General features: G+C 44.7%; 1 protein-coding gene across 4 annotated transcripts in view; it reads right to left on the bottom strand.

Annotated features, from left to right (window-relative positions):
- dnm3a (dynamin 3a) overlaps positions 1-15,480 on the bottom strand; it is a 30,180-nt gene that overhangs the window by 9,276 nt on the left and 5,424 nt on the right. Inside the window, exons 7-21 of one of the 4 annotated variants that reach the window (XM_054790869.1) lie at positions 12,288-12,448; positions 12,076-12,218; positions 11,862-11,997; positions 11,320-11,387; positions 11,109-11,247; positions 10,941-11,027; positions 10,740-10,810; positions 10,605-10,665; positions 10,170-10,196; positions 9,659-9,763; positions 6,148-6,257; positions 3,483-3,594; positions 2,902-3,063; positions 837-1,054; positions 661-771 (exon numbers count right to left, since the gene is read on the bottom strand). In XM_054790869.1, the coding sequence (XP_054646844.1) occupies positions 661-771; positions 837-1,054; positions 2,902-3,063; positions 3,483-3,594; positions 6,148-6,257; positions 9,659-9,763; positions 10,170-10,196; positions 10,605-10,665; positions 10,740-10,810; positions 10,941-11,027; positions 11,109-11,247; positions 11,320-11,387; positions 11,862-11,997; positions 12,076-12,218; positions 12,288-12,448 (1,711 nt within the window). The remainder of the gene's footprint in view (positions 1-660; positions 772-836; positions 1,055-2,901; positions 3,064-3,482; positions 3,595-6,147; positions 6,258-9,658; positions 9,764-10,169; positions 10,197-10,604; positions 10,666-10,739; positions 10,811-10,940; positions 11,028-11,108; positions 11,248-11,319; positions 11,388-11,861; positions 11,998-12,075; positions 12,219-12,287; positions 12,449-15,480) is intronic. The other 3 variants (XM_054790870.1, XM_054790873.1, XM_054790872.1) reach the window with 3 other exon arrangements.

Here is a 15,480-nt window from a genome sequence, read left to right as displayed (position 1 = left end):
CATTTTTAATATGCAACTAAGCAGACGTGAGAGGCCCACTCTGCTTGATTTCAGGTCGACCAGCAAGAAGCAAGGCAGGCTATTGATTGAGAGGGCTTGGCAGAGTTGGGAGGAGGGGGGGGGGTGATTATTATTAGAAAACATCTATTTTCATATGTCATTTTATTTGTCAAGTGTTGCAAGTACTGCATATATTTGAAGTCTGCATCTATAGGGTAAGAAGATGGATAAGGTAAGGGGGACAGGAAAAGAGGTGGACCGTGAGCGGGAAAGAACCTAAAAACCATTGGAGAGCACAGAGGAAATGAGACAGGGCGAAAAGGGAGAGACAGGCCAAAAGCAGGGGAGGAACCAGAGTGAAGAAATGTACAAGACAAAGAGGAGAGAGGGAGGGAAGAAAAATAACGGCCATTGCATGAGGGAAATCGTGGAGGGACGGCAATAAAACGCGCGGGAGTGTGGGGTGGGGGGCAGAGAGCGAAAGACGACAGCTTGACAGACCTGTTGTCTCTGTCTCCAGCAGAACACATGCAGAGAGAGAGAGAGACAGAAAGGGGTCCAGTCTGCTCCAACAGCCAATATGAGAAACACATTTTGTAGCAGACCCCCGCCCAGCTCAAATAACAGCGGCGTGCACCCATAAGCCCACGCGGCTTCTACCTGGGCACACAAGCTGGGCCGCGGCCGGACGGGTCAGCATGAGCGGGAACAGGTGGGGCGCGGCCACGGGTTCGAGACTTGCTGGCAGTCACCTTTTTAGGGTACGTTGTGCTGCGTGGTGGAGAGGGGGGTGATACTGCAGTCTTATCGTGATATTTGCGCAGGATGGTGCGTACCTGCAGGGCTGCATCCAAGATTGAGAGTGGTTCAAGGGGGTGGAGTGGTTCGAGGTGGAAAGTTCCCCGATGATGGTGAGCGCCGCTTGCAGGGCTGCGTGTATACCGAGCACTTTCTCCCGACACTGCCGCTGCTCGGGTGACTCATCCATCAGCGCCGAGCAGTCTCCCACAGCGTAGAGCTGGGCCAGGAGCTCCGAGCTAATGAACTCTTTCACCTAGCCAGAGGGATTATAAACAGATGCCACAAGTCAAACATGTTATACTCTTGTCAGCTGATATTTCACCATGGTTTACGGCACTTCTTATAAATGGCCGTTGAAAATATGATTTTGTACTATTTTTCTTTTTGGAGCCACTGGAAAAATAATCAGAATCTGTGGAACCTCTAAGGTCAAATACAGAGCCCTCCAATTTGCTATTGTTTAATGATAATGGAATTACCGTAATTTCTCCGGTGTACAAGCGGCTACTTTTTTCTTAAACTTTGAACCATGCGGCTTATACAGCAGTGTGGCTAATTTATAGCTAAGTTCTAATCTCATGACATCTCCCTTACTTTAGAACTACTACTACAGTAATCGTTTAAATAGTGTGCCGCTCATGAGTCAGTGAGGAAACGGTGGCTCTTTCTTTGGCAGGAGCCAATCACAAGTGCACTCACGACGAGCTTGTCAACCCACTGGAAATCGCAGGAGGTCATTATATATAACAGTACAACAATATAAATAATAAATTGTCTTTCACTTGTATAGCACATTTCCGCCTCCAAGGCACTCAAAGCACTGCTAGCACATTTACCAACTGATGACACAGCATCACGAGCAACTGGGGGTTCAGTATATTGCCCAAGGACACTTTTCAACACGATCACGGGAGGATGGAGGAACAAACCCGCAACCTTCAGGTTGGGAGACGACCACTCTACCACCTGAGCCATGCCGCCCCCATTGTCTGACTCACGGTATCATCTGACACTACTACGGATTTTAGCCTTTTAAGAGGACACCGTGACACAGACTTTTATATTGAGTGATGACCTCATGCAATTTCCAGTGAGTTGACAAGCTCGTCGACAGGTTTTCATCGCTAATGATTTGCTCCTGTCAAATAAAAAGATGCCTGGTCCTCACGGACTCGTGCGTGCCATAATATGCCATTTTTTGACGTGGACATGTGCGGCTTATAGTCCGGTGCAGTTTACATATGTACAAATCAGTTTTTTTCTCAAAATTTTGCGGCTGCGGCTTATACACCGGAATTTACGGTAATCTGTTGCCATCATAAAACCATTACTGACGCAATGTTTTAAGTCCTGGGTTTTCAAAGTGTGATGCAGGTCAGATGACCTCATTGGAGGTGCACCAGCTTGAAAGAAATAACAGCTGATACACAATTACTAAAACACTCACAATTTTAACTTCAGTGGCGACAGCGTAATGTAAAAATGTACCGGACATAAGTCGCTACTTGAGTATAAAAACAGGTTAAAAAGAGTCTGATTTCTTTGAATTCGAGTCTGATTACTTTGCATAACTTCTGCTGTGTCCAGCCGCGGGGTTATGCTGCCCCCAGCTGACTTTGGGTGAGAGGCAGCGTACAACCTGGACTGGTCACAAGCCAAATGCAGGCACATATCGACAAACAACCATTCTCACCCACATAAACACCTTTGGGCAATTTAGAGTCTCCAATTAACCTAACATGCATATTTTTGGAATGTGAGAGGAAACCGGAGTACCCGGAGAAAACCTACGCACGCACGGGGAGAACATGCAAACTCAACACAGAGACGCCCAAACGGAGATTCGAACACAGATCTTCCCGATCTCCTGACTGTGTGGCCAACATGCTAAACGTCCGCTGTGTATTGTTTTAAAACACCCTGTTGGGGCTGCTCCCCATTTTTGCAAAAAAAAAAAAAGGCACACAGAAAGCCAAATAAATATCAAAGAATACAAGTTAATCTGTTGACCACTGAAATGAGAAATGAGGTGACTCAGCAGACACATGATGAAGATGGAGGTTTGGGTTCAAATGAGTGTGTATGATGTGCACGGCGTACGCTGTTGATCATCAGGTGCATGACGGCCTTGGGCATCAAGTCCTTGACTGTCTTATGGATAATGCTCATGTAAGATTCCACCAGGTTGCGAATGGTTTCCACCTGGCGCTCCAGCTGAGGGTCGGTGAAGTTCTGTGACACCGCATTATCCAGCGTATGGACCTGGAGGGGACACACACACACGCGCACACACACACAAAAGTTGTGTACAATCTGTCACACTGATGGGAGGACTAGATCACCATTAGCGGGGATAAAGAGAGCAAAATGGAGGGGCGGCATATGGGGGAGTGGGCAGGGGGAAGGAAAAAAGGGGGTGAAAAGACACGGATCTGCTGATTAGAACCAGACTAGAACACACACACACACACACACACACACACACATTGCAGTGACATCAGAGGGCAAGAATGCTACGCCGAGGAGCGAACGACAGCGCAAGATGGAAGGGGTGGGGATTTTTGCAGAGGAGAAGTAAATGGGGGGGGTGCAAAGGCAAAGTGTGCATGGAGCTCAAGGGTATAGGGGTGGAGGTATGGGGTCACGAGAGGGTTTTGACAACAGGGGGTCACGGTGCTCACTGCGACCTCCTCGGGGTAGATGCCGGCCCGAAGCATTGAGGACTTCCAGCTGTCCAGCTCCTCCTGACTGTTACAGGACAGCTCCAGGAATTTGTGTTCCTTGTAGACATTCCTGTAAGTTCATACAATAAATAACATTACTATTATGTATAACGTCCTATATATGATTGACACAATATTGCCAAAAGTATTGGACCTCTTAATCTACACCTAAATCTTAATACCTCATCTTATTGAGAGGTTGTGGACAATTTGAACATTTCCTTAAAAACCCCCAAAGGAATGAACTTCAACAAACGGTGAGCCAGCCTCTGGGTGAAGGGACAATACTATGGGAATTAAACTTGGACATACTACTTTATGGTAGCCACTGTACAGCTTTAATGGCCTTGTCCATTTGTCTACTGAAAATAAACCTTAATCCTCTTGGGCATGGAATTGCTGTCGCTAAATGAGTTATCTTCTACTTCTGCATTATGACACTAATGGTGGAGCCGGTGGATGTTAGACAACTTGCACTCCCCTGCTATCCTTCCTTATGCTTTTATGCTTGAGAATGCTCCACAGGTGCTCAATTGGGTTCAGGTCTGGAAGAGACATACTTGGCCACTCCATCACCTTCACCTTCACCTTCCTCAACAAGACACTTGTCACCTTGGAGGTGTGTTCGGGCACCTTATGAGGTTAGAAAACTTCCATTTGGCCCAGTTTCCCAAGGAAGGGTCTTTAGATTGTTGCAATTCATGTTTCCACTTTGTGAGCCCCAGCTCCCCAGTGCCGGCATCACTCATGCAGCCCCAGACCATGGCGCTACCTCCACCATGCTTGACTGTAGGCAGGACACAATTATCTTGCTACTCACTTGTGTTGCCAGCTATTTAGACTGTAACAGTCCCGTGTTGAGTCATTTTAAGTGGATAGTAAATCTATATCACCATACAAGCTGTACACTGAATGTACTCTAAAGTACATTGTCCATTGAGAATATTCACTGTAATAAAACAGTTGCTGAAATGTGAGATATTGTGTATTACAGATAAGAACTGCAGCAAATTAAACAGCTGATACTAACCCTATCATCTCATTCATTGGCTGTTATTTGGAAACCAGTGCAAAAGATGCAGACAAGACCCCCCCCCCCCATTCTTCATCAGGCCCACAGATATTTATGTAATTAAAAGATAATTTGTGTTATAATTTATAGTCCCTGCAAAGCTCCAGGACTCCATGAAGCTTGGCCTGGGTCCACTGTGACCGCATAGCCCTCTTATGAGTGCTCTCGCGGCTGCAAGCCTCAACTAAACTTTAAGGCTATAATTGTGGGATAATTGGCAAGTAGTAATCCTATTGATTTTGAATGACACACAAGTCAGGAGCAGGAGGTAGATAGCTGATGTCAAAAGTCATCGTCCGTCAGCAGTTGCTTTTCCTTGCTGCCTCCTTTTCCTTGTTTGCTTGCATTTTAATGTCTCTGCGTCTACATCATGATCATCATCATCATCATCATCATGGAAGTGCTTTGGCTGTGGAATCAACTCAACCAGAAAAAAAAAGCAATCTGCGTCCCATCTGTAAGACATTTTTGTTTAATCGCTCAGTTGTTTCTTCCCTCCTCTTGCTGTTCCCGTCTCACACTCACAACCTCAAATATGTGAAATCTTTGAGCGTGTATGAGACAAATTCAGCGAACACCAGAGAGAGAGAGCTATGAGGGGAGATCAACAAAGAGGCTGGAGCTAACACTGGGTGAGGCTAATAATTCAGGGTGTGGTGGCTAGCAGTCAGGGCAGCAGGCCAAGAATGACAATATTCAAGTGCTATTACTCTACAACCAGGACACATGTGCGCACCGAGACTGGAGTGCACAGTAAAAAGTGTTCTCCGTGCAGATTTATCACACATCCTAACTATATCTTCTCTTGTGGAGTTATTTTTACACATCTGGAAGTAACCCTGCTGCTTGAGAGTAAAAGGCATTTTTCTGATTAGTGAAAATAGAGAAGAAGAAAGAAGTCCGCAGAGGAAAAGGTGGGGTGGTGCTAGTGGTGGGGGTTCAGAGTCAGAGGACAGATTTTGACACATTCCTGGCTGATGCCGCTGATATGCTTTGGTCCTCCCCACATCTCCTTTCCCGTTCTTCTTCTTCTCGCTTCTTTTTTTCTGTGGCGAGTCGAGCAATTCTTTCCAAACAAGAGCCGCCTCATCTCTGATCCAAGCACTCTGGCTTTGATTAGCTGCTTAATGAGCCTGCCATCGGTATGCTGTGGTCCACACACACACAGAACCTGCATGTGGAAGCGAATGTGTGTGTGTGAACGTAGCATAATAAACACAACACACATGCGCTGGGCCTAATCAGCTCCAATTACACTCTCTTTCCCCCTCTCTTATGTTCACTCCATCTGTTTCACACACTTTAAGGCAACAAATCAGTGCGGTCCGCTGTCTGCCATATACATGGAGACAATAAAACCGCCGCCGCTGGTACCGACTGGATATCTTATCAGCAGAGTGGGCCAGGTCACAGCAAGGGCATAAAATGCATCTTCCCATGTTTTTCCTCCCCTTAAACATGCACCAGAACAGCAAAGCAGGTGACAGGAACACAAACTCCAACCCGCCTGCTCTTGCTGACTCACACACTCACAGGCCTTTATGCACAGACCTTGACTCGGTATTGAAGAGTGCGAAGGCAAATTTGCTGGACATGAAGCCCTTGTCCACATCACGGAGCTTCAGGTTGTCCAGACGAAGCATGTACCTCTTCTCAGTCTCCTGGAGAGTGGAAAAAATAAAAAGATGAAGATAAAAGTTGACAGTGGTATGTGTGGTTAAAATATGATACAGGTGCTTTTTTGATTTTAACAAAAAAAACTGTACTCTTGGGCCTAGTAGTAATACAGTCACATGTCTGGTACTAAACATTTTACAGGCTGCGTCCTGAAGAAGTAGGCAGCCAGCTGTATGGAGGGAGGTGTGTGTGTGTGAGATGCAGAAGCCCACCAACTAACTGGTATGGGGGCACTGGTATGGGCATGTCGATCATCACATCCAAGGACATTTGCATGACAGTTTAAGTGTGGAGGCAAGGAACGCAAGAGCCCAAGCTGGCAGAGAATGACAGAAGTGGGGGAAAAATTAAAAAAAAAAGGTCGGTTCCACATGTGAAAGTGATTACTCAGATTCAGGCTTCAACACAACATTTCTCCAAGAGTGAAGCCCACCCTCCACCCCCTCATCTCTCTTCTGTAACCTTCAGGGGAAAAAAGGGGGGCTTCCATAAGGCTGCTAGAAGGTACAGCTGTTGATGAGGTAGTCTTGGAGGAAGTGTGACTAACACGGAAAAGAAAAGTATGTCTTGCAAACATTTTCTTGAAACTAGTGTGTCTGCGTGTGTGTGTGCGCACAAGATGCACCGGTTGAACAATCTGGCCTTCCCTCTCCCTGTGCTCCCCTGAACCCTACGACTCTCTTCCTCTGTCGCGCTTTCCTTTTTTCCCCTCAAAAAGGGGCCCACTTCCTGTAACAGAGGCCGAGCACACAAAAAAAATGACAGAAAACGATTGGTGCTCATACAGCAACATCTGGGATCGTTTTAGACGAGAGGGGGGAGGAGACTGGATAGAGTATAGGGTGCTCCGAGAGGCAGAAAGTAGAGATGAGGAAGGGGAAGGGTAGAGAGGGAGAGAGAGAGGTTAATTTTGCAGGAGGAGATGCGGAAAACGGGTCGAGGAAGACTGGAAAAGTCCAAAAGTTGATCCCGGTCAAGCCATATATGGCTGCTCGCTTCCTCCCTAATGCTCGCTCTCCCTTTCTCCATTTCCTTATGGCTTCCTGAGCTCACAGGCAGGACCCGTGAGCCCAATGAGTCAATGCGCCACGTCAAGACTGGATACTATCCCAGGACGCAGTCGAAGCAACATCCCGAGGAGTGGACGCCCGATGCACAGAGAGAGGGGACAAGATAGGAGAGAAAAACTTTTTTGCCGGGTTTTTTTTTTTTTTTGCCAAGTGGAATCATGCCACACAGGCAGTCGAGAGAGAGAAGGCTCCTGCTCCGTCATCCCAGTGTTCAGACTACCTGTTCAGGATCTTGGTGGTGTACAGTAGTCTGCACATTGGTTAGACTGTGCACGGAAATGCTTCGAGATAAATGGGGTTCCCTGAGAGCGTGCATGTGCTCTGCTCTGCTCAAGAACGCACTTTTGCATAGGCCAACTTATACAGCAGCTTTTAATTACTGCAATTAGATGCTGCTGATTGACTGGTAAATCTGTGAAAAATGTCTCTTTTGAGTAGATTTATTTAATGCACTGTAGAAATTCCACCTCCCATATTGGGTGTTTGGTGTTTGTGCATGGCTACATAATGAGCACTTGTGGTTGCAGACATCTTGGCTCTGCTTTTGGACATACTCACATGGGTGTGTGTGTGTCTTAAATCTGGTGGTGTCAGAGTCGTGGCGCGGTATCATACATCAGGACTGCTGTGTCTGAAGCAGTGTCTTAATGGATGTGATATATGAAGCAGGCCTCACATACACACCTATACATATGTTCACACAGAGGTGTGTAGATTAAGTGTATGCATTAGTTAGACATCTGTTTATCCTCAAGAGGGGCTGCAGGAGGCCTGGCAGCTGAGGAGGGTGAAGGAATGTCTGTCTGCTCAGTGCACAGTAGAGATAAGTGTGGTCGCTGCGATACGGGATGAGAGAAATGGGTTGTAATCCAGGAAAAAAAGGCATGGAGTGTGGCGAAACAAGGGATGGAAAAGGTAGGAAAAGGAGGGGGAGAAACAGTCATGTGGGATTTCTCTGGGCAAGCTCTTGGAAGTTGGTGTTTGGACAACGTTTCACATTTTCCAGCCAGGAATGTGCAAAGTCCCAGGGAAACTGCCAACCACAGAGAGAAAGAGAGAGAAAGGGGGAGGAAAAGGGAGGTAAAGAAATAGAACATAAAATCAAAGAAGTTAGGCGGGGAGGCAACTAGAGGAAGAAGGAAAAATGTCTGTGGAGGTAGTGTGGGCGGAAATGTGAGAGTAGCGAGAGAAGAAGCAGACGCTTGGCTTGTATGCATGCACATAGGGCCGCGCGCGCGCGCAGACACACACACACTCACACACACAAATTTGGAAATGCCAGATCTGATCCACAGCAATAAAGTGGATGACTGAAAACGTGTTCTAGCCTCCCATTCGCTGAACCCAGATAAACCCTATCTAGGGATGCACGGTGACACCATCTTTAAACGCTTACACGCTCACCTATGTTAAAGTTGTAAACACTAAGTAAGGAGATGACAAGCACTCAGTGTGTGTTTTATGAGTGTGTGTGTGTGTGTATACAATGAGCATGCCCGGGGCTGCTGCGTCTGGGAATGTTCAGTGTTTATCTCAAAAGCAACCATGTGTGCGTCCAAAAAGAGTGTATGTTTTTCTGCGCTATTTGCATGCCAATTTGTTTACATCAGGCTGTGCATGTGTACTGTATACTGTATACACAAGTATGTCCTCTGTGTGTGCGCGAGTGTTTGCTGGTCTTTGTTTGGATTGGGGCAACTCCAGCTGTGTCAAAGTGAGCCATTCCAAATGCCTGAAATCCCAGAGAAGGAAAAAGAGGGGGAGTAAGGGAAGAGTGAATGGAAGGTTGAGACCAAAAGGGGAGGAGTATTGAGTGAGGGGGATGCAAGTGGCAGGACCAGGTGGCAGAGGAAGGATTACACAGGTTTTGCTAATGCAAAAGGCAAGGTTCCATAATTGAAGTATAGCCAAGCGTGCACTCTTAACTATCATATCTCTCAACCAAGCATCACAAATGTTAACATTACGAGGTGCCTTTTTTTGTCCTGCACATCTTCCCATGACGTCAGCTGTGACCAGACTGTTGTGGTGTGTCTGCCTGTCTACACTTGCTGTGCAGACCTTCTGCTCCTGTACAGCAGGCACAGACAGGCAGACAGATGGCAACCCCACTGACACCAGGACCGTCCGCTTCCATCCACCGAAATGTGCCTGGCAACAGGTGATGGGGCATACTGTATCTCCACTGCACTATATCGTGTGGCATGCAATGTGTTTTGAGCTGAGCTGTTTTAATAAAAATGTATTTGATGTACGACTGCTGTTGTTTTTATTTATTTACTTTTATTAGACGTACACAAGTGCGAAGGTCTCACCTCATCATCCTTGAACCAGCAGAGGCTCTCAGCAGTGAGAACGAACCAGTAGTCCTTGGCAATGATGCTAATGTTGGTGACGGTGAGCCAGCCTTTGTGTATAACCTGCATGAGAAGCAAACGTAAAGTACTTAGAAGAGAAATTTTGTGGACTATGAGGTGGTAAAACAGGTTGTTCGTGGCAAAGGACCCTACTGGTAAACATAGAGCAAAAGTTGTGAAAACTGACAGGATAAAAAGATCAGACCAGCAATTTCCAAGGACAGATTGTGGAGCTTAACACAAACTAAAGTCAGAAGAGGCAAGAGGAGATGATGAATAGATGGAATGAAGAACTAAAGTGGGGAAGAAAGGTCAATGTTAGTAGCGTACACATACAACAACAAAAAAGCACAATTAATGAAGCCGCACAAGCCATTTTTGTGAGTGTGCACCAGTGCAACCGTCATGCTGGCCCAGAATCCTGTGCACACATATGTCCAGTAGAGGCTTAAAGAGATAGGTATCCTACTATTAGACTCGAGGGACGGGCCACACCCTGGAGGGAAACACAAAAAAATAACATGCCTGCTCATATCAACACTTGTGCCTCATGATTCTGATCATATAACATTTAACCAAAGGTGACGACATCTCTAAAGAGACAAAGGTTCTGGCTTTAAAAGCAGCAAGTGGAATGCGCTACTCGCTGTAATATGCCAAGAACAAATCATCGTCATTGGAAACACTTCAGTAAAAGCAGAGTCTTTCATTCATGTGCAGCAATGGAGGCGCATTAATTGTGCATGTGTGGGCCATTAACGGCACTGAAGGGTGGAGGGGAAAGGTAAGAGGGCAGAAAAGCTCGATCCTTAAATTGAAAAAATATCCTGCGGACAACTGCTGAGTGTCACATCAAAACATGCAACTCTATTGTTGTAAACAGACATGTTAACTGAATTCTCACCTGTTGTGCTCCACTGCCTGCAACATTCTTGTTATCACTTCGGTTGCATGTGTTCTGAGCACTGAGAGACACAAATGTTATTATTCTACTGCTTTTAATGCACTTCTACTGTATGCGGGAAGAGCGTTTACTCACTGAGCAAAGCCAATAAAATCTTCATGTTTGGTATTAATGTAAGCAAGCTGCATGTCGATAAGCAGCGAGATCTGAAGAAGAGGAGATATACAGTACATGAAGTTGAAGGAAAAACAGTAAAAAATAGAAATAAATAAATAAAAAGGTCAAGCTATCCAGTAATGAAAAACAAATGTGCAAGCCCAAAAGTGCGTGACTGACCTGATGGCGGCATGTGCTCTCTTGGTCTCTAATTTCAGCTGTGACAATTCGCTCAATTTCATCCCGCAGTTTGGGAAAGGAGCTGAGCTTTAGGGAGAAGTCTGTTTAATTCAGTCAACACTTGTGAAAGGCCTTTTGATCTATGGTGGTACCTGTGCTGACGCATACCTTATTGATGCACTCATAAACGGTGGCCACCAGTTCTTTACTGACCATGTCGACAAATTCAAAACATGGCACTTTCAGCTGCGAGATCTGCTTCTTCACAATGGCCTGAAAAGCCATGTCGGGGGTGAACAGACCTGTCCTGTAGCGGACCGGAAAGGGGGAAAGTCAATTCAAAGTCAGGAAATGATAACAACATAAAGGATGCAGCCACCTGACACCATGGATGTTTCTGATGGCATAGGCGATCTCCTGCCGCAGCTTCCTTTCATCACACTTTATCTGTCACACAAACAACACAGGCAAGATATAATACACACGTGAAAGAGGTAGGCCTGTAATATGGTAATAAAATTGTCGTTTTGTGAAGTGATGAAACACACAAACGCGCTAAAACCTGGCTGACCCAAGATGGCCCAGGTTACTAGGGGGTTGAAGCAGGTCGGATGAGTCACTACAGGCTTATGCAAACTCTCCTAAGGGATCGTCGTCCTAATTAAAGCAAGAACCCTGTTGGTTTTGAATGACTTCCAGTAAGGGTGCTGATACAAATGTCACATGCTCATTATGATCTGTCTACCATCATAATATTTGTCATTGTAAGAGGAGTTTTAAAAACCTTTGGAGGAAACAGTAAATTAAGGGGCGTCAGTGGGGATTTGTGAGTAGTGATTAAGTCAAAATGCAGCAAAGTGATACATGATGAAAAACTATTACTATTACTATTACAACTATTACACAAATCAAAAAACTTACCTTAAGGAGTTCATATGGGAAGCGCTCATGGAAGATCCGGTTGATCCTCGCACCACCTGACAGGCTCACGGTGTCTACTTCGTCTGCTGAGCCCTCGATGAGCTTCTGAACATCGCCAGCCAGGTGCTGCACTAGCCTGCAAAGACAAAGAAGTATTGGGAGACCTACTGCAAAAAAACACACTTAATACAGACTTGTAGAGTGAGTGACTGACTTGATGAGTGTCTTAGTCCTGCCAATGGCGTCGTCACTATCATATAGTTTATACGTTTCAACTTCTTTACTGATGGACGCAAGCTGGCATTGCAGTTGACTGTGCAGCACAGGCAGACTGTCCCGGATGTGCTTTGTCAGTTGCTGCAAACAAACACCATTGAGCGAGAATTCACACAAAATTACATCTGGACCACTCTGCACTACTTTCACCTGGTTGAGGCTTCTCTGTAAATATGGCGTGCCCATTCTGTTGGAAATGTCTCTGTAAGCCGGGTGGGACAGGAAGAAGTTCTTCTCCGCAATCAGGGCTGCCTGTATATCCTTTTTCCCGTCAATGTCCTTCTGACTGCGGTTCACCAGCCCGATATAACCTTGGGGAGGAAAGGGAAGTGAATGTGATCGGTGTGAGGAAGTGAAGTAGCGTGTGATCCTGCATTTTTTTTGTTTCATTATGAACGCGCAGCAGAATTGATAGTTGATTCATCACCTGTTGAAGAAATTGACAGCACAATACTGAACATAGTGGTGGTGTAAAAAGTGAAGACACCATTTACAAGCTGCAACAATTTTTTTAAATGGCCCACAGCAAATTCTCAAGATAAGATTACAATTAGGGCCAATACTAATAACTATGTAGAGTGGTGAGAAAAAGTGTTTGTCCCCTTCCTAATTTTCTTTCTTTTTTTTTTGCATGTTTGTCACAATTAAATGTTTCGGATCAAATAAATTTAAACAAATTTAAAGTATTAGTCAATGACAACACAACTGAAAACAAAATGCAGTTTTTAAATGAAACTTTTTATTATTAAGGCAGAGAAAGACATAAACACTGCAATGAGTCTCTTACAGTGCTGTGAAGGAATTTTGGCCCACTTATCTTCGCAGAATTGCTGTAATTCAGCCACATTGGAGGGTTTTCCAGCATGAACCGCCTTTTTAAGGTCATGCCGCAGCATCTCAATACGATTCATGTCAAGACTTGGACTAGGCCACTCCAAAGTCTTCATTTTGTTTTCCTTTAGCCAGTCAGAGGTGGACTTGCTGGTGTGTTTTGGATGATTGTCCTGCTGCAAAACCCAAGTTGGTTTCAGCATGAGGTCACAAAGAGATGGCCGGACATTCTCCTTTGGGATTTTTTGGTAGAGAGCAGAAGTCATGGTTCCATTTGTCACACCAAGTTTTCCAGGTCCTGAAGCACCAAAACAGCCCCAGACCATCACACTACCACCACCATATTTTACTGTTGGTATGTTTTTCTTTGTTCTTTTTCTGAAATGTGGCGTTACTTTTACGTCAGATGTAATGGGACACACACTTTCCAAAAAGTTCAACTTTTGTCTGGTTGACAGACCATTTTCCCAAAGGTCTTGGGGATCATCAAGATGTTTTCTGGCAAAATTGTGACAAGCCTTAATGTTCTTTTTGTTCATCAGTGGTTTTCGTTTTGGAACTCTGCCATGAAGGCCGTTTTTGCCAAGTGTCTTTCTTATGGAGGGGTCATGAACACTGACCTTAATTGAGAAAAGTGAGGCTTGCAGTTCTTTGGATGTTGTTGTGGAGTCTTTTTGGACCTCATGGATGAGTCGTTGCTGCGCTCTTGGGGTTATTTTGGTTGGCCGGCCACTCCTGAGAAGGTTCACCAGTGCTCCATGTTTCCGCCATTTATGGATAATGGCAATCCCTGTGGTTTGCTGGAGTCCCAAAGCTTTAGAAATGGCTTTATAACCTTTTCCAGACTGATAGATCTCAATTAATCTCAGTTAAGTTATGTTTTAACAGTAAGTTTAGATTTTTTTCCCACCCTTAATAATAAAAAGTTTCATTTAAAAACTACATTTTGGTATGACCTTAAAAAGGTGGTTCATGCTGGAAAACCTTCCAATGTGGCTGAATTACAACAATTCTGCAAAGATGAGTGGACCAAAATTCCTCCACAGCGCTGTAAGAGACTCATTGCACGTTATCACAAACGCTTGATTGCGGTTGTTGCTGCTAAGGGTGGCCCAACCAGTTATTAGGTTTAGGGGGCAATCCCTTTTCCACACAGGGCCATGTAGGTTTGGATTTTTTTCTCTCTTAATAATAAAAAGTTCCATTTAAAAACTGCATTTGGTGTTCAGTTGTGTTGTCATTGACTAATATTTGAATTTGTTTGATGATCCGAAACATTTAAGCGTGACAAACATGCAAAAATCAGACGTCAGGAAGGGGGCAAACACTTTTTCACACTACTGCAGACAACTTTGTAGACACAAAAATTGATAAAAACAAAACAACGGTTTATCAATACATCTTCTGCCGTTTCATCTCTCAACTACGCTTGTTTGGTTTTAACTACAGATGAGGCAATACTCGTTCTAGACGAGCATCCGTTACGGATAATGCATTTTTGCGTTTTGAGTACAAGCATGAAATGAGTACGTCTCGTCATTATCTGTAATCGAGATGAAGGAAAATCCTCATTGGGTAACTTCTTATGTATTCACTCTTTACACTCTGTGAGTGGCCAATCACACACAGTGACCACCCCTCCCGAGACAGACTCGCTACAGCCAGAGCTCTTTCACACACAGTGACGCTCTGCTTGCTTGGCTCGACTCCAGCTCACATTATCTTATTTTGCTCTATTTCGGCTTGTATAATATTTAAAGTTAGTTGGTAGACTTGTTTCGTTACGTATGCGTTGAGTATGCGATCAGTTCAAAACGGCCCGTGTCGCGTTGGTCACTACCTCCGATACAGACGTTTTTTTTTTCGGTTTTCCTCAGCTCAGCTCATATCTAAAGTTACTTGGTAAACTTGTTTCGTTATGTACACGGTGCATTTGACAAGACAGAGCTGTAAATGGCTCGTGTTATGTCGGTCACTGCCTGTGTTTTTTTTTTTTCATCTGCTTGCTTGCAATTTGGCTGGTGATATAAAGTCAGTTGGAAAACTTTGCTCGTAGTACTGAACGCGGTGCTTTTGAGAAAACTACAGTGAACGAGGATGACAGATGATTTCCCTGTTTGCCATCAATGGATGTTTGCATGAATCACCAACTTCACAGATTAGTAAAAGATAATTAAATAATAAAGTCTTCCGGATCACTTACACACATACACAGTACACATATAGCTGAATAATAAACAATAAACATAGCAACTTCTGATCAATCCATGTCAATTTCAGACTTAAAATAATGTACTGATTTAAGCCCCACCCATTTACTGTTAAACCACGGCCACTTCAGATTTATACCCTGCCCACTACAAGTACAGATACAGATAATTTAGATGGGTAAACAGATACAAATACATATACACATAGTGGTGTACTCGCTCATCCCTAGTTTTGAAGCGTTTAATAAATACATAAAAGGTGAAGAATATCAAAGTGGCCTCCGCTACATTAAATTTTGATT

This window comes from Dunckerocampus dactyliophorus, chromosome 10, assembly GCF_027744805.1.
Source record: "Dunckerocampus dactyliophorus isolate RoL2022-P2 chromosome 10, RoL_Ddac_1.1, whole genome shotgun sequence".
Classification (NCBI taxonomy): Eukaryota; Metazoa; Chordata; class Actinopteri; order Syngnathiformes; family Syngnathidae; genus Dunckerocampus; species Dunckerocampus dactyliophorus.
Note: the sequence above shows the minus strand (reverse complement) of the source record. Positions and strands in the feature narration are given on the sequence as shown.